General features: G+C 41.0%; 2 protein-coding genes across 2 annotated transcripts; one reads left to right on the forward strand and one right to left on the reverse strand.

Moving 5' to 3' along the window:
- The first annotated feature begins 4,301 nt into the window (after positions 1-4,301).
- Positions 4,302-7,827, forward strand: rpl23 (ribosomal protein L23). The gene is made up of 5 exons (XM_034089953.1): positions 4,302-4,387; positions 6,001-6,084; positions 6,535-6,663; positions 6,885-6,998; positions 7,699-7,827. The coding sequence occupies exons 1-5, from the start codon at positions 4,375-4,377 to the stop codon at positions 7,779-7,781; spliced, it is 423 nt and encodes a 140-aa protein (XP_033945844.1). The 5' UTR covers positions 4,302-4,374; the 3' UTR covers positions 7,782-7,827.
- Positions 7,828-12,251: 4,424 nt separating this feature from the next.
- On the reverse strand, positions 12,252-26,751 carry LOC117451352 (von Willebrand factor C domain-containing protein 2-like). Its single transcript, XM_034089615.2, has 3 exons — positions 26,334-26,751; positions 19,658-19,787; positions 12,252-13,687 (listed from the first exon to the last, which is right to left on the reverse strand). Exons 1-3 carry the CDS (start codon positions 26,694-26,696, stop codon positions 13,455-13,457), a joined length of 726 nt encoding a protein of 241 aa, XP_033945506.1. The 5' UTR covers positions 26,697-26,751; the 3' UTR covers positions 12,252-13,454.
- Positions 26,752-27,869: the final 1,118 nt, after the last annotated feature.

The following is a 27,869-nucleotide window of genomic DNA, read 5'->3' on the forward strand; positions in this document are numbered from 1 at the left end:
AGTGAACTTTAATATTAGTCAAATATGAAGAAGTTAAACTTTAAACATCCATGACTTAAACACTTTATCCAGGATAAAGCCACATAGCTGCACCTGCAAGGTGAATACAGCTGGCAAAAGAAAAAGTGTTTGAATGCGTACATTAACAGGTTTATGATATCACAGCCCGTCTAAAACACGATCTGACTTTAATTACATTTGTCTCGAGTGTTTCGTCAACTTAATGTGTTGCTTAAAATAATACTTCTGCATACAGTATGTGACACTGTAAGTGTTGCACGGCCAGATACGGCTCAGCTGACTCAGATAAGGAGATATATGATAGGCCTACATTATGATGTGATATGATGTGATATGAATGATAATGGGACACATCGACGTCTGCACTCAGTGTACTTATGTTGTGGCAGCTATTTAAGTGCTTTCTTAACGCTAATATTATAATAGTCAGATTGCTCTGAAGATGGGAGGTGATATTCTATTCATTTTCACGTTCACATAGTCGGTGATTTTTGCCGGCCGTCTTTCCTGCAACGGCAGCTTTTCTGTATTTCCTTTCTCCTGTAATATGACTTGATCGCTTTAAACTCCGCACACTGAGCTCTGATTGGTCAGCAGGCGGTGCTTTCACTGAGTTGAGCTCTTAGCCTGCAACCTAACCTGGTCCCGACCAGGTTAGCCGCTAAGCATAAATTACCATGGAGATCTAGCCCGCTAAAAAGAGAACCAGCTTCGTAGGACCGGAAAGCCGGAGTTTTCCCTGAATTTAGCCGGCTAAGCGAAAATCCTACTTCGTAGTATACCCCCAAGGAAAAGCGCTTTATAAATGTAATGTATTATTATTATTATTATTATTACTGTGGGTTGGGTTAGGGTTAGACTGTTAGATTTCTAAATGTGTGGTTTACGAGCAGGATTATGTTCTAAAACTAAAAAGAGCATATAGTGTTTGTTGTAAAAGGATCAGATGTTATCTCTTCTCTGTCAGCTGTACTGTTCTGTAGGCTATACGCCTACTGCCTGAATCTGCTTTATGGTTTTCACTTTCTTTGCTTCAGTTGTTCTGTTTTTAATTCAGTAGGTGAACATATATGTTCATACAATAGTGTGTGTGATCTTAACTGTGTGCGTTAAACTAAAACGGAGCATTTCTATTGTCAGCTCAGATCTTATTTCTGCTTTTTGAAACTGTAGTATGTGCTCATGTCTTTCAGTGTTGGTGTATAGGCTGTCTGAATATGCTTCATGAAAGACAGGTTTTGTATCAATAAAATAATTTGTGATCCTAAATATCTTGGTTTCTTCTTTTCTAAGGTCACTTTGTTCCGTTGTCTTTTAACAATATATTCAAAACATCTGATTGGTATTTTTTTACTCATGGATATATTTGCAATGCAATTTATATTGAGGTTACATCACCTTGGATTAGTGAATACATGTTTGTATTGGTAACTAGTAATTGTAACTAAATACATTATAAATATAACCCTCCCTTCCTTGAGTATATAAATGTGGTGAAATAAAACATTGAATGAAATCAGTTCAAAGATTTGCTGATACATTAATGGAAAGAATCCCTATTTTCACATATAATAATATTTGCTGGAAAATGTATATGTTCAAAATCAAAGTTTAAGTCATATCCATCCAATACTTTCTTGTCCTTAGCCTCCAAAAAACCATTATTGTCCAATCTAGATCAAAAGTAATGGCCAGTGTTTCCTGATTAAAGGTAAGTAAGTAAAAAAAGACACATAACATATTGCTAAAAACAAACTACATTAGGGTCACATGGCTGTTGGGTTTATTTTTGCACCACCAAATTCCTTGTATGTATCCCTTCATGCCGTTTCTATGCACATAGACAGACATTCACCAGTGGTGATTTACTGTCGTGAAAATCACTAAATCTTGTGTTAACCTCAGATCTTATTTAATGTATCTAAACAAAAACGTGTTAAAAAAATGTTGACTACAAGACAATGGAACTGGAAGTAGTAAATGCTAAATCATTTCTGGGTTTCAGGACTCATTCCTCGAGCACTCTGTGGGTTAAAACCGTTAAAATCAGAGTCATTTATTTCTGGAGTGTGCACTGGCCCGATACAGAGAAGATAACTTTAGAGGAGCAGTAGGTCTTTTTAGAATTTAGAAACGGGGACTCAAGATGAGTGATTTAAAGGTCACAGGCGGAATTCAACTACATGCACCCGATGTGCCCTCTGAACCCCAATGAGCTCTCTGTCAGGCGGACAGCACAAAGAGAGCTTCTCTCTACCACATTTTGATGAGAGAAGAAAAGACAGTGTTTAATAATTCACACTCAATGTCCTTCCTCTGCACACAGTGCGACTGCAGTCTGAGTATTCACTTTGAGAAAAGGACAAGGCCGCACAGACGTAAACACATACCGGTCTGCATGGACACACACTCTCTGGGTCTATACTGTACCATCACAAACGTATTCTCATCCTTTAGAATACAGTATTGTCAACAGCAATGCTACCATTGAGGACTCTGAGCTTAATTCCTCTGCATTTTTCATTCTTGGGTGTTGGCAACATAGGGGCAATAACATTCACAGCTATAACGATACGCTTGGTTTGTGTTTTTAGCTGGTGATTTCAGTATTTATAGACTTAATTGGAATACTTCCAGGCCACATGAATAAATGAATGTATTACTTGAGCATGTAGTGTATTCCTGGTATTATTTAGACATTTAAGCTGTTACTCCCAACACAAAGCCTCTTTATTTGATTGGTCTGTATACAATCTACTTCTATTCCTGTACCCCGCAGGAACTGTCACTGCTGCTTGTAATGAATATTTCAATTCCTTCACAATTTCACTGGTGCTTATTAATCTCCCAACTGTTGAGCCGTGCATTCATCTATCAAGAGTCAATTTAATTGGTAAACTAAAAACAAATATATCCGTCACTAATTCCAACTGGTCACACATGGTCTGCTTTCATTTATAAATTGTTCAGTGTTGCGTTCATTATCGAAATTGTTCATAATTTCTTCATCAATTATTATCTGTTTAGTAGCTAGTTTTGTTGTTATTAGTTCAAAAGACATTTCATTATAAAGAACGTAATCCTACAGATCATATTAGAAAAAAAACATACAGAAATAATTTTGTGAAGATGCCAATTGTATCCGAAATAAAAATAAATCTAAAAAAGAACAATTGTGATATAATTATAAATAATTTAGAAGTGTAATTGTTTTAATGTATATATGTACCTCTGAGTCTGTCTTGTATTTTCCAATATTAATTGTTCTGAAATTTCATAGAAATGAGAGTTAGGCCAAATGGTGACAGTAATTTGCTCCCATCTAGTGGTTACTTCATGGTCGCTGTAAGCTTTCTGACTATATTGAGACAATCACTCAAACAGATAAAGAAAATAAGAATTACTGTATTTACTTATTTTGTAGATATTGGTCATTTCTATGTTACCTATCAGTTATAGTAAAAGAAGCAGAATTTTTACTTTAAAATCGTATGTTAATAAAAAAGGTTTTTATTTAATTATCTTTGATTTCCTATATTCATAATATTTTTTCTTTAAAAAAAAAAAAGACACATTTGTTAATATATAGCATTCATAATAAATAAAAGTCTCTTATCAGCTAAATGTATCGAAATGTACAAGTAGTCATATGCAGTAATATGTGAATGAAATAAGTTATATATTATATTTCTGGATTAACATTACTGCTGGGTTTATTTTTGCCTTTTTATTAAGGTTGTGCTGATTTTAACTCATGTATTACTGTTTGATCCTTTAGCATTATAGGTATATTCTATAACATCCACCTATATATTTTTGCACCACTGTCCTGTGAGACTTATATGTCTTAATAGTCAACTTTTTTTTACTTAACTTTGGCAAGGTCTGATTAGTGGAACCCATTCAGAGTTCAAATTGAAGGCTATTTATATTGTTCATGTCATAATGTCTTTATCAGCAATGACAGAGAAGCATTTGATGGCAAATGAAATACTAGTTTAATTTTCCATCCAATATGAACATGTATACAAAATAAACAGACAGATCACGGAGGTTGAAAATAAATTCCATTTTAAACATTAAAGGGGAGATCATGTTATTCAGACGCGAATTATTACACGGCTAATTTTATAAACCTATCCAAAAGGTTATTAATATATGTTGTGTATGCATGAGATTTCTGGCGATGCGTTTTTCAAATGAATTTTGATGTTTAATAATCGTTTGATTATCTTGCAATGTATTTTTTCAGCGCGCGCTACGTAAGCAACGTCAGCGTGACCCGGATGTACTTTAGTTCAACTTTATATCCCACAATTCCTTTCTCCTTCGTCCTCTTTCCCTACAGCAGCCATGTCTAAGAGAGGTATGAAACCCACCTTGTAAAATCTACATTCATCTGGTGTTTTATACTCCCCGCTAGCTTTTAAAATGTTGTTTGTGTGTAAAAGAGTGTGCAAGACAACACATCTGCGGGATTAGTTTTTAATTTAGGCTAACGATTGCCAAATTCTGAACTATAGCATTTTTGCTAGCTAGTTGGTGTGAACCTTGTTTTGCTGTCAGCGCATGAAGCGAGTAAAGCTGGAGGCAGTACATGTGAATGTGCTGTTTTCTGTTGATTTCAGGAAGGTTTAATAGTTATAAACCTAACGTCAGAACATGTAATGAACGCTAACGTGATGTCCCGTGCAGTATATCGGCACAGTTAGGTGCAATTGGTCCTTGCTAGCTAAAGCTAGCTCTGTTAGCAAAGCAGCGCCGGACCAGTACATCATGTTACTGTTTCGCTCAAATCACATTAAGCGCTTTTTCATCTGTTGCAGCAAATTATTGTGTGCACAGGACGATACATTTCTAGTGGCTCGTGTCTAGTTTGACTCATAAGTTTAGTGGTTTTGCTTTGGTAGCTGGGAAGATAGCTGAGGCCTTATGACGTAAATGGTTCATATATTTGTGTAATGCCAACATTTTTGCTAATCGACCTGTTTGACTGCTGAAAGTATGAATTGTGTAGGATCCTGCGTGAAGTTACTTTAAGCTAGCCGACTGTCATAGCCCACATGTTGTAGTGTTTAGAAACCACTTGAAGTAGTTGGTGATATCCTCGCAGACAAACCATGCACCATCACGTTTTCAGTTCCTTACTGGGCTGATTTAAAAACACAATGTTCCCTAACTAATGATACGTGTGTTCTGGAGATATATATGGGATTTGACATTGCAGCAATGTTTACAAAAAAAAGAAAGCTTATATTAATTGTAAAAGTAGTTGAATTACTGAACTTCGGAGCTAGGTCTTGTAATGAAGGTTTATCAGTGCTTTAAGATCACATGTCAGAATAGTTGATCAGCATCATCCGTCAACTAAATCAAAATGTCCAGCGTCTGTAAATAGACAATTTGTGAATGTGATTTCGGAAGTAAAATCACATGACTGAATAATTAATCTAGAGGTAGTACTTAAATGTGAACCTTCGTATTCTAAGATTTCCATTTCCTGTGTGCTGTATACCAAAAATCTTTTATTTGATTTAAATGGTATTTCCATCTTTTTTATACAGTTATTGGACCAGAATCAGTTTTTATTAAACCATAAGGGTTGCATACATAGTTTGGTGTTTCCTCATAGAGGTGATGCAGATAGATATTCCCCCTTCAGAAAGCACTTGCTTGGTCGGCTGGGTGAGTTGTCGTTGAAGGGAATACTGACCCTCATCACTGGGTGAGATGTCAGCCTCTGTGGCTGACTAATCAGTGATGAGACAACTTCAACTGTTGCCTCTAAGGTACTTAAGATATATGGCTTGCATGGGAGCTCTAAGGCTGACTCTGACCTGCAGGTCTTTCATGCATGTTGTCTAGAGGTATTATTTTAAATTTGTAACTTCATATTCTAAGATTTGCTGTGTATCACAAATCCCTTTATCATACGTATTTATTCGATCATTGAAATTGTGTGTTTCTGTCGTCTTTCAGGACGTGGTGGTTCTTCTGGAGCCAAGTTCCGCATCTCACTGGGTCTCCCAGTGGGAGCGGTCATCAACTGCGCTGACAACACAGGTAAGACCTCTACTGAACTATTATCATTGCTCCCATTTTCAAATAAGTTGGTGCAGATGATGTGAACTAAAGTCAGATGCAGATTACGTATTGTGTTTGTTATATTGTAGTGGTTTTACAAGTTCAGAGCTGGTAAATTAGCAGGCACTTAAATGGGTGATACTTATCATGGCACAATATTACTTTGGCCAATCTTTTAGTGCACTGCCCCTTCAGAAAGAACTTGCTTGGTCGGCTCAGTGGCTGGGTGAGCTGTCTTGTCGTTGAAGGGAATACTAACCCTCATCGCTGTGGGTGAGATGGCAGCCTCTGTGGCTGACTAATCTCAATCAGTGATGAGACAAACTGAGAAAATGCTCCATTAGTGTCATATTTTAAAATACTGTAATGTTCTTTAGAAACTGTCTCCCATGCGGGTCCCGTCTTCACGTTTGTGTTCTCCCTCTTCAGGTGCTAAGAACCTGTACATCATCTCAGTGAAGGGCATCAAGGGTCGTCTGAACCGTCTGCCTGCTGCAGGAGTGGGTGACATGGTCATGGCCACAGTGAAGAAAGGAAAGCCAGAGCTCAGGAAGAAGGGTGAGTGGATCCAGTGTCTGCAAGATACTTAGGTGTTGGTTAGAATGTTGAGGCTGTTCATTAACTCTTATAGGAACCAAACATATTTTGAACCAAACAGTGACTGAAGCTTATTCATCACTGATGCAGTGATCATGTTTGTAGGTTTTTTCAGAAAAGTGTAAACACGATTACAAAGATGAGTTTTTAACTTGAACTAACCTAATTTCCTCTGTCCACAGTGCATCCTGCGGTGGTGATACGGCAGCGGAAGTCGTATCGGCGAAAGGATGGCGTGTTTCTCTACTTTGAAGACAATGCAGGCGTCATAGTAAACAACAAAGGAGAAATGAAGGGTGGGTTTGTTTGGATGTATAAGGACGATAAACTAAATATGCAGTAATTATAACAGCCTTAAGGCATTGCGGATAGTCTCATGTGCGCTGACTGTATGACATAGCCCCTCAGGTTCTGTCCTGTCGCACATTAGAATGTTTCTCATCGATTCTCTCCTCTAGCTGAGTACCGGCTGAAGTGTTTTAGTTTGAATAAAAAGTCAATCTTAACTTCAACACAACTTCAAAGTTATTGGACCAGAATCAGTTTTTATTAAACCATAAGAGTTGCATACATAGTTTGGTGTTTTCTCATAGAGGTGATACAGACAGATATTCCCCCTTCAGAAATTACTTGCTTGGTCGGCTCAGTGGCTGGGTGAGTTGTCGTTGAAGGGAATACTAACCTCATCACTGTGGGTGAGATGGCAGCCTCTGTGGCTGACTAATCTCAATCAGTGATGAGACAACTTCAACCTGCCTGCTAAAACAGGTCTCTGAAGTCTACGCCATATACGTGTTTATTACAGGAATTTAAAAAGTAGTCATTATTGGCTCTTACACCAAAGGTACTTAAGATATATGGCTCACATGGGAGCGTTAAGGATAATTCTCACCCGCAGCCCATTGATTCTGTTCTAATTCAGCAGTCACTTGTCTCCATATATTTAATGAAGCATGTGGTGCTGGAATCAAACTAACTGTTCTCCTCTGTCTGCAGGTTCAGCCATCACAGGCCCGGTGGCAAAAGAGTGTGCTGACCTCTGGCCCAGGATCGCCTCCAACGCTGGCAGCATAGCCTGAGCTGACCCTGCCCCGTTTGTTTTCAATAAAAGCTGTTGGTAATCCAGCCTCTTGTTATATGGTTTTATTTTACCCTTAGGTAGAGGAAACGCTATTAACCTGTTAAGCCCCATAGCCCCCGCAGGCTACGGGCTTTTTTTTCACAAAACTTTGTCTCTGGGCTTAACATTTATGAAACTATTAATGTTCCATACTCACTTAACAGGAAGAAACTCATCTAACTGACGATACGAACAAAACACAAGTCTCACAAGAAGCGTCTAAATGAGCCCTGAGCGGGAAAAATGCTATCGCACTTATCACAGAACTCAAGGCTTAAATACCCTTATTACTTATCGTATCTACACAACCAAGATATTGATTAGCAAATTGAGATTCCACGGATTCCAGAAACCCCCTAAATCTCTATTAAAAAAAAGTCAAATGTCACTTGTTTTGCATCAATCTTGATACAGGGTACTTATTATATGTTATAGTTTGGATTCCTAAAGCTTTTAGTCTCCGATCCCATCATTCAAGGGTGGTTTTCACTAAAAGGGTGACTGGCTGCGAGGGGGTGCGGTCGTCTTTCAACCAGAAGGTTGTGGGTTCGATCCCAGCCCTTGCAGCCAACATGTCAATGTATCCTTGGGCAAGATACTTAACCCCGAGTTGCTCCCGATGGCATGGCCAACATCAATGTTAGGTCCTAGCAAGTGGTACTGCTCTATGAATGGGTGAATGACATGTATGTAAAGCGCTTTGAGGGGTCTTAAAGACTGGATAAAGCGCTATATAAGTACAGTCCATTTAAAAGCAATTTTTTTTTCAGCGACACTATCATTTACCTTTTTTTTTCTATATTGATTCTGACTCTTCTACATCCAACTCACAGGTTTATCATTGCTTTGAGAAAAAAACCGATTAATTGACCCCTTTTTAGAAGTGAAGATATGGTCATTTGTTCTGGGAATGTCATCTTCGAGCCTGAGACCTGGAAAACGCTCTGGGCTCAACTGGTTAAGGGAATGTAGTAAAAACATTGAAAGATGGGCCACTGATAAAATGCTCTGTGCGAATGTTAGGGCTGTGCATCTTCACTGGTCTCACGATTCGATTACGATTATCCTGTCAACGATTCGGTTCGATATCACGATTCATACCAATGCGTTGCATCCTCAATTTTCTATATTACTGCACATGGCTTATTTTTCATCAATGCATACATGCAGTAAATACATAAGAACTCTCTTTTTATTATTTAGAAAGTGCTTCAGAAATCAATTACATAAATGTCTTGACATTAATTTATAAACCTAAATGAATTGTATAGGTCTAGCCTCCGTGTGTGAAGTTGTTTCATCCTCAAAAACAAAAGCTAATGCTTCTGCAGTCTCGCTGCAGCTTCTAGCCACGGCCTTCTGTTAAAAAAGGACACTGAAGGTCCTGAATGTGGCATCACACACAGGACTTGAGTCTGAACACAGCAGACAACAGGAGTATTTACAACGGCATATAACAACTAAAATAGTGCATGTGGGTGCACACTCACATTCTCTGTCTCACTGTTACATAAATCCCATGAATGTATGAGATTAAATTAGCTTCATTATATCTCAGTGATTAAGTGAATAACAAAGTTTCTATCGGGTCACTATCAGCCTGTCACTCATTATTTTCAGGGAGGGGGCGGGGCTTGGAGGAACGGAGAGGAGACGTGATCGCGGAAGCTTTTTTCCTCCTGCCTTCACAAACTTTACACACGTATATATCGTCTGAAAATTGCTAGAGGACATTCATACTCTGCAATCCAAGACTTAATTAAATCCACCAAAAACCTGACATGATTGTAACGCGATTATTTTTGAAAAACATAAATCCCTGTCTGTGTCTCTGAGCCGCAGCGACACGGAGTGATTCAGAGCGGGTCCTTCTGCTGTGGGTTCTGGACTGGTGTTCTTGTGTTGGTGGAGAAAGCAGACTGCTCCGTGTTTGGTGCCGCTGTCACGTCTGTTCCCTTATTTCTGCGTCACCGACCGATTTGATATTAAAGTGACAGAAAAAACGTTATATTAAAGCCGCGGCCGGAAAATCAGGAAGCAACGTTACTACTCTATAACCGACTACTCTATAGGGACTTGGCTTGGCAACTGGAAGGTCACCTGTTCAAGTCCCGGCAAGACCAAGTGCTACCGAGGTGTCCCTGAGCAAGGCACCGTTCCCCACACTGCTCCCCGGGCGCTGTTCAAAATGGCTGCCCACTGCTCCTAACACTAGGATGGGTCAAATGCAGAGAAACAATTTCCCCACGGGGATTAATAAAGTATATCAATCAATCAATCAAATCCTTCTTTGTTTCCTTAGATTCCGTTTTCTCCTCATATATATGGCAAAACAAGAAACCGCGAGTTAATAAACTACTACTGCAACGACTCAAGAGCGATGGGGGCATGGGCCTCCCCAACACTCGCCACTATTACTGGGCTGCTAATATTCGCTGCCTCACCTTCTGGCGCCACTTCTACCTTCAACCCAACAGGCCAGCGTGGACATCCTTGGAACTGGAGTCATGTGGTGATGTCTCACTTCCAGCACTCCTTGGGTCACCACTCAGTCAATTTTCGTCTAAGTCGATAGCTAATCCAGTTGTTCGGCATACCCTGAAAGTGTGGGTCCAGTTTAGGAGGTCTTTTGGTCACAAAGATTTCTCACTTCTGAGCCCTGTGGCTTCCAACCATCTTTTCGTTCCATCGAGACATGACTCCACCTTTCAGGACTGGCACAGGAAGGGTATCAGGCAATTTAAGGATATGTTTACAAATGGTAATTTCATGTCTTTCGACCAACTTTCAGAGAAATACAATCTACCTAAGACACATTTCTTTCGATATCTACAGGCTAGGCACTATGTGCGTTCTGTCTTGCCGTGTTTTCCTAAGGAACCGGATAGTAACCCTGTTGATATGTTCCTCTCCTTTAACCCAATGTCTCAAAAGGCTATGTCAAACTTATACAGAAACATCTCCATGTTGATTCAGGCACCCTTGGTCAGTATTAAGCTGGCTTGGGAACATGACCTGGGGCAGTCCCTGGAGGATGACCTATGGGACACAATCCTCACATCAATTCATAAATCTTCACTCTGTGCAAGACACTGCCTTATACAGTTTAAGATAGTACACAGGGCGCATTTTTCAAAGGCTAAATTGTCCAGCTTCTTCCCAGATGTGAACCCTACTTGCGATAAATGTAAAAACAATGTTGCTACTCTCTTTCATATGTACTGGCTATGCCCCCGCCTACAGGAATTCTGGGTAGACGTTTTCCTTACCTTGTCCAACATCCTAAATCAAAAACTAGACCCGGACCCCCTGATGGCTATGTTTGGTACAACCACTGTAGGTGTGCTGCACTTGACACCCTCGGAACGCCGCATGATTGCCTTTTCCTTGCTTCTGGCCAGACGTGCAATTCTACTTAAATGGAAGGACGCTGCCCCGCCCACATGCAATCAATGGCTTCGGGACATAATGTCCTGCCTTAACTTAGAGAAGCTGCGCTTCTCAATCAGAGGCTCTGATGAGAAATTCTATAAGACCTGGGGTCCCTTCTTGGCTTACTTTAATAAGACCAAAGTAGCTTGATGTGGTTACTTGGCCCTTGACATGAAAACAGTGTGACTCCATTTTAATATATAACAACATATAGTAATTATATTCTCTACTCTGGACAATGTGCTATATAATTAGTTTGATCATCCACTGGAACGGGGAGGGATGGGCCATCTCCGTCATAATTATTTGTTCACAATTCTTGGCTGATGGTGTATGAGAGTGTAGTATACCTTACGAGTGCTCGACAGCGGCCTGCTAGATTTTATTTCACAACCTATATTTCAGATTAACTTCTGTACAGCTCTTAAATAATACTTGCAGATGAGAAAGGGTTGTACACATTTTAATTAAAAGGGTGGTAAGACAAGCAGTGACTTATCATAGGATCACTTATAACCAGGGGTGCATATAACTGGTAGGGAGGCGCGGCAAACATCTGAAATGCGTACCACTTGTGTCACAAAGCACATTTGCTTACCGACGTACTTGTGAAGCCAACCGGGTGTGGAGGGAGACTCCCCCCCCCCCCTTTCTGTGCACACTGGAGAACTGCGCAAAACCTTTGAGTGGAGCCAGAAGTTGGAGTACCAAACACTGACTCCAGGTACTCACTGAGAAAGGTATGTGCACCCCTGCTTATAACACAGGAATACACAATATGTTGGGATGGTTCAAAGTGCATCGAGATCTTTGAATAGACATTCACTACAAAATAAATGTATGACAATCTGAGATGAACAGCAACAATAACATGTACTTGTACATGTCTACTGGCATGTATTTGTGATGTTACACATACCATCTGTTAATCCAGGTAGTATGCAAATGAATTGTTTAGCCTCCTGTCATTCTCTCTTCTGTAAGTGTGTGTGGGGGGGGGGGGGGGGGGGAGGCTACACGCTGTGCTTCCAGAAGGAAAGCAGCATGTTACCATCTGCACCAACTCTTCCATGCAGCCCCTCTTTGCTTACTGGACATCACCAATGCATTCCTCACACCCATGACTCCATCACTGCAGCCATTCTCCCACACAGAATGACAGTAGGCGTTATGAGGCAGGATTGTAGATTTCCCCATCATTCCCTTCAGAGCAGTGAGTGAAATGACCTTCACATGCAACGAATGACTCAACTGAGCATAAATTCCAAGGTCGGGAGAATGGCAAACTTTATACATTCACAAGGATATGTAAAAAAAAACATCCAGTTTCAGGCTTGGGATGATTACATTTCAAATGCAATCGGTTACAACTAACAGATTACTTAAACATATGCATAGAATGAAGTTTTTGATTACATTTGAAGTATTACTAGAAGTGATCGTAAACTGATTAAGGTCTGTCACTTTTAGATTACTCCAATAGCCAATGCAAATAAATACAATAAATAGTCATTCTTAAGTGTATTATGTAGAACAATGTTGACTTAAAAACAAGATATTTAGTAATCTGTTACTCTCCAAAGCCAGGTCATTTATAACATTGTTTACCCCACCCCCACCTTGTAGCTAGATGCTATATCAAAGTGTAGGCTAACAGCAGCTCAACAGCTTTCCTGATCTTTTTGGTCAGATTTGACAGTCTTGTTACCTCTAGTATTTTAGCACAATATTATCTATCCCTTACATTTCCAGGACCATGCTTATCAGTAAAAAAAAATGCTGGACAGCTGGAAACATTAAATAGTTGTTAAAGTGAATATATGGTTAGCTAGCTAGCTAAAGCTGCTCAAATCGGCCAGGACAGTTTTTCATTCACTGCTGGCAAAATTGATTTTCTCATCGGCTGGAAATGAGAGGCTTTATTTTGTTTTAGTCTGTGTTAAATCAGAGGTTCATTTTATCTACATGTACTCAGATATAGCTACAGTTATTAAGAGGGTTGGGCTTTTTTTTCAACCATATTTTTCCTGCCACTTTTCACCCCCCTTTCATAAGTTCCTTCTTCATGCTTAACACCTCCCTGCAGTTATCCCACAGTTCTTCCAGTTCTTAAATAATTGTGTTGGTATATTAATGTACAGATTGAGTGAGGGTGTATATCCTGATGTAAGTAATAGATAATAATGTTTTACACTCCACTTCATGGAATCAGACCCAGTCTGGGAATAAACCTCCTCCCCCCGGGCTCCTCGTCTCTGGTGGGCTCAGTTGGGGCGCTGGGTGTCGGGCTGGGCTGGGGGCGCTGCTCACAGGTGGCCTGGGTGTGTGTGTGCCATGTCCCGTCCCGGTAGGTGCAGTAACACACCGTCCGCTGGTCGATGTTCACACGCTCCCCCGCTGGGACCACCCTGTCCCCTGCGAAGCAATTAGGACCTAAACAAACAGGAGACATTTTGTTTTGTTGCTCAGCATAGTAAAAGCAGTTCCTTTGTGTCTCGTTCGGCCAACACAGCTATAACATGTTGTGTATTTTGCACATACATATTTTCTCTTATGTTCATTAGATATGTCTGCTTATTTTTGTATTCTTATTTTATTTTAACTTCCCTTTAGTCTATTTTTTTATTGCACATTATTTCTCTCTCCTTGTTTATATAAACATTTTCATTCTATTTGACTTATTTTTTGCAATGGAGCAACCGTTTTATCAACCTCTGATTGTAGTGAATGTGATACCAAACGAATGAAGACTGTCTTGCACTGTCTAACAAACAAATGTTAAATAAAGGAAGATATTATAGTTGGATACAGTCAGCAAGCTTCACCGAACACAAAGACTGGAAACATGGAGTAACAGCTGCTAACATGTTCTATGAAGGTCATTTAAGTTGTACGAAACCGTAGTTGAAACAAAAGTCTCATCACTCTCATTTGTGTCATTCACCACAGCAGACTACATGCTACTTAGCCACGAAACATAAGTAGCTCTACAAAGATGGTTGAGGCCAAAAACAGAGCTAAAATAGATCATGTAGAATAATGTAGCAGTGGGTTTTTGGATTGTTCCTTCAGTTGCATTTTTGACAAAACCTAATTCTTTAAAGTTAGTTCAAATTCGTTATCAAATATCTAGCTAATATGCTACAAGCAACACAGGAAAAGCAACAGATACTGACTTTTATGCAAATTCAAAATGAACTAAATAGTACTAATAATCCCCAAAAAATCCTTCCTGGTGCTATTTCTTTACTCGGTGCATATAATACATACATACTGTATATATACATTGTACGATATGATATTTTAGAGTAAATTCCTTATATGCAGAACACCCAGCCCTTGATATCATTTGGATCGCTCAATCACAGATGGGGGTTCCTTTATTGGCTACCTGTGAAACAATTACCAAAGGCAGTCAGCGTGAGGAGAGGAAGTACAGTTAATCTGATGCCAGACCCAACTGCATTCCATAAAGCACAGCTGACATGAGGCAATTTGGCAGCAGAAAAAACCTAGAATAAAACAAAAACAATGACGCAACCAACCTCACCATCTGTCCATCAGAGGAGCAGTACAAATAGACACTACAGCTTAACAATAAAGCAGCAAGGAAGCACGTTCATGTGGTTATTATTTTCATGAAAAATCAATGAAATAGCCTTTTGATTGTGTAGCTGCTATGGTTTTCCCATTTATCCTTTAAAAAGCAACACACAATACAAGTTATTAATAACCCCGCTGCACACATCCCAGCAATGTTAGAGAGGGACTTTACCGCCGATGGCAGTACAAGTCTGACATAACAGGGCTGACTTTATAAGCTGCTGGGTGAACAACACTTACAATGGCAGCCTTCTAATGGACCTGAGATTAAGTGTGTGTGTGTGTGTGTGTGTGTGTGTGTGTGTGTGTGTGTGTGTGTGTGTGTGTGTGTGTGTGTGTGTGTGTGTGTGTGTGTGTGTGTGTGTGTGTGTGTGTGTGTGTGTGTGTGTGTGTGTGTGTGTGTGTGTGTGTGTGTGTGTGTGTGTGTGTGTGTGTGAGTGGGATGGGATGGGATATGACAGCATGTGTTTATGCTCCAGCAACTTCCCGTAGAGGGGACTGATATCTATTTTTATTTGATGCAGCCATGTCGGCCATGCTCACGTAATTTACCATTTTGTATTGTAGACGCCACATGTAGGATCTCAATTTTCAGTTTATTGCGTTGTATTTCTCAGTCAATATTGGTGTTGGCCGACCTCATTGGAGCCTTGAGTACATGCTTTGACCCGATCACTTGGGTTTGGGTGGACAGGCAAAGGGGTGAGCAGGGAGTGAACATTTTCTGTTGACACAATCACACTCACGGTAACTGGTACTTATTTGATTACCAATTCGCATATTTCAAAGTGTTTCTTCCCATGTTTAGTCCCTTGTGGCTTTTTTTTGTTACTGCCAACAATGGCTATATTTATGTTTGTTTACCTTTCTCCTGCCTCAATTCATAAAAGGAATGCACTTCCTATACAAGGTGACTTGACCATACTCTAGGAATGGGTTGACTCTTGGGAGATGTGCTTCAATGCTAGTAAGCACTACAAACTACTTACTAGCAGATCAAGAAACCCAAAAACTATACTGTATGTGGCGAGGCGTTAAAAGACATGACCCAACCTTGGGGTTGAACATTGCTGTTAAGTAACTAAGTACATGTACTCAAGTAAAGTACTCAAGTACAATTTTGAGGTACTTGTGCTTGGGTATTTCAATGTTTGTACTGATACTCCACTACAATTATGTAGTACCTGTAGTTACTTTGCAGATTAATCATAAACAATAGGATCAACACTTTAAGATACACCAGGATTAAATTCACAATCAGTTGAAATTAGTTCCACCTTTACCAGCTTTGATAACACTTTAATGCATCAAGAATTATAATCAAAACACAATATATATATATATTTAATTAAATGGAGCAATCTGCATAATGACTACTTTTGGTACTTTAAGTATATTTTGTAGCCAATATTTTTGTACTTTTACTTAAGTAACATTTTGAAATGTTACTTGTTGCAGAGTATTCCTGCTCTTTCATAGTTCTACTTTACTTTTGATTTGAGTACTTCTTCCACCTCTGGGGTTGAAATTCACAACAGTTCGGCAAACAAATTGACCAAATTGTAACACAGGGAAATAGTTTGCTCAATTTCTTACACTTGAATTTACTCTGCTGATCCCCAGAATCTGAAGGAGACAGCTTTTGTGGACGTAGCACGCTTTAAACTAGAGTATGCCTGGGACCCCTACATTGATAAGGACAATGATGCTCTTCAACAATATAAGGAAGAGGTCGATACATGGGGATTACAGGGGGGGATAGCAGTGTCCAGAAAGGCTCGAACGGTTGAATTTGGTGGAATTGACTTGGTTAGTCCTCTTCTTCAAGATTGTTCAAAACATCTCAGCTGTTGTTGCCTCGTTGCACCTAGAGGCTGTCAGAAGGGCAACCCAGAACATTTACTAACACTCATTCTTTTAAGAGTGGAACCTGCTGCCAGAAAAAGCTGTTAACAGAGTCCGTGGACTGCTTCCGGTAAACATTAAGAGACATTTAGTGTGGATTATCCATCCCCCACGGAGCATGATAGCTCTGGGGTTTGCTTAGTATTCAGCCAGATCCAGATACTGTTTTTGTTCTGTTCTGTCTTGTGTTTCCTGTGTTGCATAATGGACTAAGCTACAACTACATTTGGTTGTGTAACCCTGTGTTGCAAAAGGACAATGACTGATCCTACAATCCTTTAGTGGCTGGCTGGTCCACATTGATGACACTATTTCCAGTTGAGAGGCTTTAAGTGGATACTTAGATTTCAATCCAGTAACATGGCCAACATGTTGTAATGCTTTAATTTTATGTAATTTAAAGTTGATTATTTGCTTAAGAAAAAGGATTATGAAGAAGTATAAAGTCATTTTAAGTCGGAAACAGTACCGAAAGAGTGGCAGACCGGGGTGGTGGTTCCCCTTTTTAAAAAGGGGGATCAGAGGGTGTGTGCCAATTACAGAGGCATCACACTACTCAGCCTCCCCGGGAAAGTTTACTCTAAGGTACTCGAAAGGAGGGTCAGGCCGATTGTCGAACCTCAGATTGAAGAGGATCAATGCGGATTCCGTCCTGGTCGTGGAACGACGCATCAGCTTTTTACTCTCGCAAGGATCCTGGAGGGGGCGTGGGAGTACGCTTATCCGGTCTACATGTGTTTTGTAGACTTGGAGAAGGCGTATGACCGGGTTCCCAGGGAGTTACTGTGGGAGGTGCTGCGGGAGTATGGGGTGAGGGGTCTCTACTCAGGGCCATCCAATCTCTGTACTCCCAAAGCGAGAGCTGTGTCCGGGTCCTCGGCAGTAAGTCGGACCCATTTCCGGTGAGGGTTGGCCTCCGCCAGGGCTGCGCTTTGTCACCAATCCTGTTTGTAATATACATGGGTCGGATTTCGAGGCGTAGTCGTGGGGGAGGGGGTCTGCAGTTCGGTGGACTAAGGATTGCACCACTGCTTTTTGCAGATGATGTGGTTCTGATGGCTTCATCGGTCTGCGACCTTCAGCACTCACTGGATCGGTTCGCAACCGAGTGTGAAGCGGCTGGGATGAGGATCAGCACCTCCAAATCTGAGGCCATGGTTCTCAGCAGGAAACCGATGGACTGTCCACTCCAAGTAGGGAATGAGTCCTTACCCCAAGTGAAGGAGTTCAAGTATCTCGGGGTCTTGTTCTCGAGTGAGGGATCAATGGAGCGTGAGATGGGCCGGAGAATCGGAGCAGCGGGAGCGGTACTGCAGTCGCTTTACCGCACCGTTGTGACGAAAAGGGAGCTGAGCCAGAAGGCAAAGCTCTCTGTCTACCGGGCCATTTTCGTTCCTACCCTCACCTATGGTCATGAAGGATGGGTCATGACCGAAAGAACGAGATCGCGGATACAAGCGGCCGAGATGGGTTTCCTCCGCCGGGTGGCTGGTGTCTCCCTTAGGGATAAGGTGAGAAGTTCGGTCATCAGGGAGGGACTCGGAGTTGAGCCGCTCCTCCTTCGCGTCGAAAGGAGCCAGTTGAGGTGGTTCGGGCACCTAGTTAGGATGCCACCTGGGCGCCTCCCTAGGGAGGTGTTCCAGGCACGTCCAGCTGGGAAGAGACCAAGGGGTAGACCTAGGACCAGGTGGAGGGATTATATCTCTTCGCTGGCCTGGGAGCGCCTTGGGATCCCTCAGTCAGAGCTGGTTGATGTCGCCAGGGAAAAGAAAGTTTGGGGCTCTCTGCTGGAACTGCTACCCCCGCGACCCGACCACGGATAAGCGGGAGAAGATGGATGGATGGATAATACTTTTTACAGATACTGAAAACGATGACGTTATTCTTCACTGAATGCCAGATAAAAAACTAAAAGTGTTTGTTTGTTTCTGACCGTTGAAAGGTTTGTTTAAAGCTTGTATCAGATGATCTTATTACTATTAATCTTTGGATTTAACTCAATAGAGTAGTGCAGTGATGACGTTTTTGTGTAGGCCAACCCAAAGGTTAGCATCGCAAGGGCTTCCTCGCTTCGACTGAAAGCAATGGGACTTTTTCGATTGGCTTTGGAAAAATATTTGGCAAATCTGTGAAGTACAAAAATGCTAACTCATTTTTGGGTTTAACACTCAATCCGGCACCATTCTTTATTATACATATATTTACGAACTTGAATGTAATTTAAAGAAACGTAAACATGCACTATGTATTTTGTGCCACTAGGGGGCACTCAATCAAAACAATACAAAAAACGCTTCAAGAAGCTCAAAACACAACAGAAACCGGGGGACACTAAAAAATGACGCACACAGCTGGGATACTTGTTGACGTTCGGGGATTATGAAGTTAGCTAACTGCCTAAAAACCAAGTTTTATTGGCTTATAAAAAGTGATCTCATGATTCCTTCGGATATTATTTCAGATCTGCTGTAAGCTAGCTCACGTAGCTAACCTAGTCATTTCAAATATACTGACAAAACACTTAAATGCTGCACATGTTCAAGTTGGTGAATTTTTTCAAAATGCTGTGCATGTGTTGTCATGTTGGTATAAATGTTTCCTCATTTGCATGTGATTTGGCACATTTGTGATTCTATATTTGCATTGTTTCTAAAGTGGCAGCGTGTTTCTCCTAATTTAAGTGTTTTGGGCCATTTGGGCATTTGCACCTGCCGGCCACCATAGGTATACCTTTAAAACGGCATGAATAAAATCAAACTAAATTAATTTCGCTGGCATGTACTTCTCTGTTTCTTCTTTAATAGCTACAAAACCACAGCTGAGTATTTTCTGGGATGATGAGAAGGGAATTGGTTTAATGGTTAAAAAGATGTCTGGACACTGACTGAGTCTTACCAGTCTTACAGATGGGGCAGCAGTGGTTGGGTTCGTAGGTGGGGTTGACGCAGTGAGGGGCAGGGCATTCCGAAATGCTGCAGTACACCTCTCTGTTGGCCTGGCAACGACATCGCTCACACCTCGACAACTGGAACACAATTTGAATGTCATTGACTTCAAGCTCTAAACATTTAGAATAAGTAATTGTGTACGTACCTGTAATCCCACTACTCAATCCCTACACATGTACATTTTGGTTAACAGCACACACAAGACACCCCCTTATTATTAAATGTTGCACATTTTAAATTGCTTTTTGTAACGAAAAAAAAAAAGGAATTTGTGTCAAACATACTGTTACGGTAAATGTCTAAATGTTAAAAATGCATTCCCTCAATAGGGAAAAATGCTGCTGGTAACGGTTTCCGCCACTCGGGGGCAACACAACAAGCTTAGAAGTTGCAGAAATGTATGCAAACAATGGCCCAATTCCAAACCGCCCCCTAGACCCTATCCCTACATACTACCCCTACATACAACCCCTCCGTTTGCACGTTCGCACGGAGGGTCCGCCACATTAAGTGCTGTTCCAAACCAACAAGTGTGGAGGGGGAGTGAGTTATCAAGCCCTCCAACAGAGAGTCTGCATCAGTACTGACCATGGATGTATAATAAGAACTGGATACAGCGTGAGAGGCGGGGCCTCGTTCTTTCCTATGAGAGCTGCTCATTGGCGCATGAGGACAAAATGGCCCAACTTTTGAGAGAGCGAAACGTCACAGATTACCCATCATGCCTGGCTGTCAGAACAGTAGTACCCGTATGTGCGCTCATAGAGCATGCACAGTTGAGTTGCCCCTTAAGCCCGCCCCCAAGCTCCCACTCTCAGATGCGCATTCATAATGCAGAGGAAAATAACGCACATTTTACAACTTGAAGACCGAATGTTTTTAATAAGGGCTTTACAAATGTTCATACTGGGTAGTTTATTTTGTTTAAAAAAAATTATCCATCGATTTACAGACCACTCTTTCCCAATGTAAGTCAATGGGAAAGTGTTTCCGGGCCCAGCAACGCATACATAAGTGTAGTACCGCCGTTTGGCCACAACGAATATTTTCCTCAGAGTCCGGCGCACTTCCTGGGGGCTTGATGCTGACTTCACCTGCTGCCATACCTGACTGACCAACGCTGTGTGTTCCGTTAGTAACTTGGAAACTTGACGTTCCATAGAGGGGTGCTCAAACATGTAGGGTTTCACATTAAGGTACCGGGCTACAGTGAAATGTTCTACTGCAACACTCCCCACCCGCACATACACAGTGTACCCACGACCATGGCCGTATCCACCATTGAGGTCACCGAGGTCCGGACCTCGGTAATCTTTTCCGAGCTGTGTATAACAAAACTTGTGAAATAATTGCACTAAACGGGATTCTTTGTAGTACTTCCATTTACTGACGATGGGGGCGCTGCATAACTACGTAGCCTCGATTAAAGCAAACAGAAGAAGACGACATGTATCAGAGGGTATCAACCGGTATCAACAAACTACCGCAGCCCGTACTTGAACCGGAGCAGCGAAGGAGTGATGAGGTATCTAGAGATCTGAGTCCAGCGGGCTGCTTGTGTTTCTGTTCATCAGGACATCATATGAGCAGCAGATCCTGTGTGAACGCTCTACGTTAGTCAGTGGACGTCCGACAACATGCACACTAACTTATATTGCAGCTATAGGCTATACTTTGGTTTATATTGCGTGAATAAATTAGCTAGAGAGATAAAGTTAATTACGTTCATCCAATGTCAGAAGGATTACCTTTTTAACAAACTTTTATTTCATTTCAATTTGAGTAAAACATTGAAGATATAACATTGTATTGTTTTCTTTTTACACTGACTCAGATATAATGAAAAGACTACGTCAGTCGAAGCTCAGCTTTGGTAAGAGAGAGAGAGAGAGAGAGGTCAGGGAGGAACTGCAGGTACAGTCACACAAAAGAATGTAGGCTTAATAACCCCATCTATCTATCCATCCATATATCTATAACAATAGTCTTCATTTACAATATAGACAATAGGCATAATTGTAAAACAACATACATCTATTGCAGTTATGATGTCATAATAACATACAATTGTATAAAACACAATTTGCTTACATCTTTGTTCTCTTTTGAGAATCAAACAAAACAGATTTAAATAAAACAAAAAGTGCAAACAAACAAGTGAAATTAACTAAATGGCTGAATTGCTTTCAATTCACTGGCAGGAGCAACAAGTGAGGAGGAGCAAAAGGTGAATACTGAGGGAGAGATTGAACAAAGAGAAAGAGTAGAGGACAGAGAGAGTAATGAACAGGAATAAGACAGAGAGACTAAAGAAGATGGAAGAGAGGGGGCCGGTTATGGAAAGGAGAGTGACATGGAAAATGAATGTTGACAATGTGTTGTGATCATTTTAGCCTCTTCTGCATGTCCAGATCATTAATAGTAATCAACTGATTCTTATGCATTACACTTTCAAAAATAATTGATGCTGACATTGTCAGCCCACTGACATAGTTTGCAATCAATATATTATCCAATGTGTGACCCCCCACAGGACTTAAAAAGCACCTAAGTAGATCATGAAAATCCCCAAAATCTCGGGGGGTATCCCCCGAACCCCCTTAGTATGTTTGGACCTCGGTATTTAGGAAATCCTGGATACGGCCCTGCCCGCGACTGTTACAATGAAAGCTCGATAATCAGCTTTGCAGCATATAGGTGTAAGCAGAGGTAAAGTGGGTGGACCTAACATCCTCTAGGGGGGTCCTCACCTCCTCTAGGGGGGGTCCCGGGGGCATGTTCCCCCGGGAAGATTTTTTTTTTTTAATATTGAAGTTAAAAGCATCAATCTGGTGCACTTTGAGAGCAAAATTAAGAGATCTATGGATCAACACCCATATGAAACAGAACTGTAAACAGATTTTCTTTTTCTTTATGGATATTTTACAAATCACTCCCCTTTTAAACTGTATTCTTGTTTTACTGCTATATAGTATTTCTTAACCGTTTTTCATTTATTCTCTTATTTTTTTAATAAGTATAATGATCGTATGAAGGTGTGCCTCGGAAATAATCTTTTACATAATTCGTGACCAAACCGTTTGAGACCCACTGAGATAACTTTGAGACTTAAGTTAACTATCTAGATTCTAAACCAACCCGGTATCACGGCAAGACGTGAACATGTGACGATTTACCATGAGACGTGAAGATGTCACAATTTTGTCCGTTCAAAAGTGACAGTTACACGGTATTGTTAACATGGCCCAACCAGTGGATACCCGGAAATGCCAAGCAAATGCTGTACCACGACGGTCGGTTGTTATTCTCTTCCAGCTTGTTGTGGAAACAGCTCCTAATGTCCGTTAGTGCAGCTAGTTAACCAGATGCTAGCAACACGGTCCCTGCCCCTGGTGCCCCATGGTCCCTGCTGGCACCGGTACACGCTCTCTCACACACACACACACACACACACACACACACACACACACACACACACACACACACACAATGACACACAAATTATAACTAAGTACTACTTTGAGGTATTTGTTCCATTTACATGTTGTACTTATTTACACTTCTATCCCACTACATTTATCTCACAGCTCAGACATGTGTTCAGATCAATATTAATAAAGCACACATTTATAAGATTTTGTAGATGAAACTCCCCATAAAGACAGACATAAATCAGAAATACAAATTGGAAATAGATAATAAATGAACACATTCAATGGATCCATTTTCCCATATGGTTCATTGTGGTATATGAGTAATGCAATCTTTATGGAACGAAAAGTTCAAAAATATATATAGTAAGTACCACAGGTGGAGGAAGTAGAAATACCAAAGTGTGGTAATACTCTGTTACAAGTAAAGGTCCTGTATTTGTTACTCAAGTAAACAAATAATGGAATGTAAATATACTTAAAGGTCACCTATCATGCTATTTTTAGGCAATAGCATAGGTCTCAGATATATAATTTTTTTATAAAAAACATGTCTATGAAGTGTTTTGCTCAAAAATACCAAACATATCACCCATTCTAGCCATGCCTCATATCCCTCTATTTCACTTCCTGTTTCAAAAGTGCTGATTTGGGGTGTAAAGCTTTAAAAAAAAAAATTGATAAAAAAAAGGAGGGGGCTGAGCTCATGCGGGAGATTCTACCGGCAGATACTGCGGTGATGAAACGCCATATCATGGATTATCAAGGATTATTTCTGAAACGAGCTCAAAGGCTTTCTCTCTTGCCGGTTATACCACAAGGTGAGTTCCTTTTTATTTCCTGCTTCTTCACACACATGCTCTCCAGTACAGGTTAGCTCTGAGTGTTAGCGATGCTAATGTAAACATGCACCGACCATATGTGACCTGCTCTATCGAAATCAGTCGCATTGACCCGAAGACACATTTGGAGTTGTATGTTGGAAAGAGGAGATTCCTAGCTTTCTAATGATATCAGGATTGTTTTTGTACTCCAAATATTAAGCGAAATATTTAAGCAATAGCTCACGACAGGCCGTGGTATGCTCATTATATCACAGCTAAGGAGCGTGGTTCACACACTCTAATTTAAATAGTTTTTATTAGTAAATAATGATGTTCAAAATAAAATATTCCCTCCGTTGCCTTCTGCGCGAAACATAGTGCGAGGTGGTTGCTATGCAACAACACTAACAGCTAGCGAACATATTAGACAGAGAGCGTTGATCCATTATTTGGCTATTTATTTACATTCATTTGTATGTTGCCGTTTATTGTGCAGCCACTGAAAACCTGTCCAGCACCAGTAGCATGGCTTACGTGGTTACTTGTTGAGGTTGTTCGAGGCTGTTGCTTGGCGTGGTGAGAATATTGCTCCACTTTCTCCGGTCCCCGAGATTTGGCTTCCAGTAGCTCTGGAGAGAGCTTTCGCACCTGTGGCCACTAACGGTCATCATTTCTCTGCTTTGTTTCAAGACCCGCATCAGAAAGCTTTTGAATGCTGGTATTTTCCAGTTGGTCTACCTGCTCTTCACGTAGCTCTGCATGTCGTCGTTTAGGTGCTTTTTTTTTTCTGGAGATAGGCACTCCTCAATCCACTCCTCCATAGTAACTAAGACCCCCCGGAGGTCGAAGTTAATCTTAAATGTTTCCATCTTATGCTTTGTAAGTTTGTTTCGTAACGGAAGAAATGTAAATATATTTATAAAACTGACAAGTCAAATCAAGCAATCTGATTGGCCGATAGTGTTTTTGCGGACCTCTTTGATTACAGATTTGAAAACATCGTTGCTTGCTTTAAAAGTAGCACAATTCATTATGTCAAACCTTGGAAAGTATCTAGATATTCCTGCCCTAATGCCAAAGGAACTGCACACTGAATATGTTTTGCAATCAGATTGCTTGATTTGACTTGTCCGTTTTATAAGTCACATTATATAATGACTGTCACCGAGTCAACATTTTGAGAAAAAGGCCTTCAAAGTTTCCTCTTCTCTGGAATCCATCGATCTGATTGATTATTAGCGGAGCAAATGATCAAAATACTACGGAGGGAAGATATTTTCGTTTGGATTACTGGTCTGGAGGAAGCTCGCGACTGTGTGTGTGTGTGTTTGTGTATTTTTGCATTTGTCTGTATTGTGTTTGTTTCCCGGGGAAAACCCTCACGAGAAACACCGGCTGTTGTTATGACTGCTGTGACGTTAAGTTACTCCGTTCTCCGCTTGTAATTATGCCGTTACAAGCTTCAAAGTTGTATTTATCATCTGAATTTGCCGAAACAAGTTTAATATTCTGAAAGCCAAGACTTTGTTTATTTGAAACCAGATGAAAACAAACTGTAACGGACCCTGCCGTGTTATCTATGATTACTATACGCCTTACATTCATAATGTCAGCCGGAGGGAGGGGGGGCGGCGCTACGGAAGAGCAGATTGCGAATGAGAGGTGCCTGTCATCTTCCCTTTACAAGCTTCAAAAATGTATTTATCGTGTGATTTTGGAAATAAAAGTTTCATATTCCAAGCCAAGACTTTGTTTATTTAAAATCAAACAAAACACCCTTTTTTTACGCAAATCCACGTTTATTTTGAAATGAGTCGTTGCGACTTCCGACTGATTTCGATAGAGCGGGTCACATATTACCTCCAAAACTGTCGGGCATTATTTCTGATAGCAACGTTTCTGATAGGGCCGTGGGTGTAAAGCCAGCCTACATTTCCGATATTACATCATATCGGACACAAATCTGGATCAGCTCCGTTGTAGCTCCGTTTTTAGAGATTTGGGTACGGAGGAAAAGAGAGAGGGTTTTATTTTCTGACGCTGCGTGAGTTCCCTGACACACCGGGGACACATAATGAAAGACATACAAAAGTGCATTTTGCATGATAGGTCCCCTTTAAAGTAGCCTACCAAAAGAAAAGTAGTCATTGCAAATTGGTCCATTTCAGAATAATATATGATATGTTTTATAATTATTGGTCATTAAAGTGTTCTCAAAGCTGGTAAAGGTGCAGCTTGTTTGAATGACTTTGTATACTCCTGGAGCTTGTGAATTTACTCCAGGTGGAACTAAAGTCTGATTAAAGAGTTGATTGTATTGTTTATAATTAATCCATATCTTCAAAACAAAAGTTTGAATCTCTCTCACCCTGAACTCCTCTAGGAGCCGGTACGTGTTGCCCCCGTAGACACAGACCCTGGCCATAGCCTCGCACACCGGACAGCACGCCCTATACATCATCCGCGTGCACCGGGGGTGGATGCGCGGACACTTGGGTCGGACGCACACGGGACCGTCCACGGTGCACGTGCAGGGACACGCCGTGGAGCTCGGGTAATATACCTCTCCGATCCCGTAAACAAACCCGTGGTCGTCGATGCACCACCGGCCCCGGTAGTCCCCGAACTCGTAGTCCTGGTCGCTTCTGGAGGAGTACTCCGCCGCCGCGTGCAGCATCAGCAGGTCGAGCGCGAGACAGAGGCAGCTGAGCGCGCAGAGCGGAGGGCTCATGTTGAACGGGTTACCGACACTGAGCCCCGGTAAGAGAAGAGTCCGGTCAGCTCTCTCCCCCCCCCCCCCCCCATACATCACGCCCACACATGCGCGTCAGTACGGAGAGTACTCACAGAAAGTACTCGGATACTTTGTTATTGTTTTATATTGACATGTTGTAGGTTGTTTACCTTTATTGTGCCAAGGACCGGCAGATACGTGTGTGTGTGTGTGTGTGTGTGTGTGTGTGTGTGTGTGTGTGTGTGTGTGTGTGTGTGTGTGTGTGTGTGTGTGTGTGTGTGTGTGTGTGTGTGTGTGTGTGTGTGTGTGTGTGTGTGTGTGTGTGTGTGTGTGTGTGTGTGTGTGTGTGTGAGGTGTGTGCAAATTAACACGTAGAAGCCTGCAGTCACTCTTACATCAATCTTTGTTATCCAGATACAAAGCTGATGGAAGGCGTGTCCCTGTTTACTTGAATACTTGGAGAAAAAACATGAATTGCCAGCACCAAATATTGTGAGCGACTTAAAACAATTTGGGCTCTGTTTTAGAATAAGAAGACTACATTTCTATTGAAGCTTGAAAAAGATAGGGACAATATTGCCAAATAAAAATGATGATGGCTGGGGGTTCTCTTTACAAGCGACCAGTGGCGACTGGTCATTAGGGGCAGGTCACAGCCCCACCTAGTGTCAGCAGAAAGTATTAAAAATAATGATTACAAAAAAATGCAAAAAATGCATTAGAAAATATATTAAATATATTTTAAGATCATGATTAATCATATGATTCGTCTGTACATTTCTGTTTTAGTCTGTGTTCTTCTAATTAGTGTCTACAGTGTGTGCCTATTGAGCTGTTTAGAGCCATGTGGGACAAAACCCGATCCTGCCCCTCCCTCTTACTGTCTAAGACTCTAATCAATGGTTGGTGACTGTAAAAACTACACTGCGCATGCTCAGAATATTTTCCTATAGAGAGGCGAAGTCCCTCCCTTTCCGGGAGCCTCCATGGGACCCCGGAAGCGTAAAATTATACATTGAAGTCAATGGAGAGAGAAAGGTTATCTTTTGATCCCGTTTGAATTGTGCCACGAATGACACATATGATGTTTGTCAATTTAAAAGAATATTTTGCAAGTCAAAAAAATAAAAATGTGTCGTAAAACTGTGAAGTTACACATTTTTTGTGTGA

This window comes from Pseudochaenichthys georgianus, chromosome 8 (genome assembly GCF_902827115.2).
Source record: "Pseudochaenichthys georgianus chromosome 8, fPseGeo1.2, whole genome shotgun sequence".
In the NCBI taxonomy this organism is placed as follows: domain Eukaryota; kingdom Metazoa; phylum Chordata; class Actinopteri; order Perciformes; family Channichthyidae; genus Pseudochaenichthys; species Pseudochaenichthys georgianus.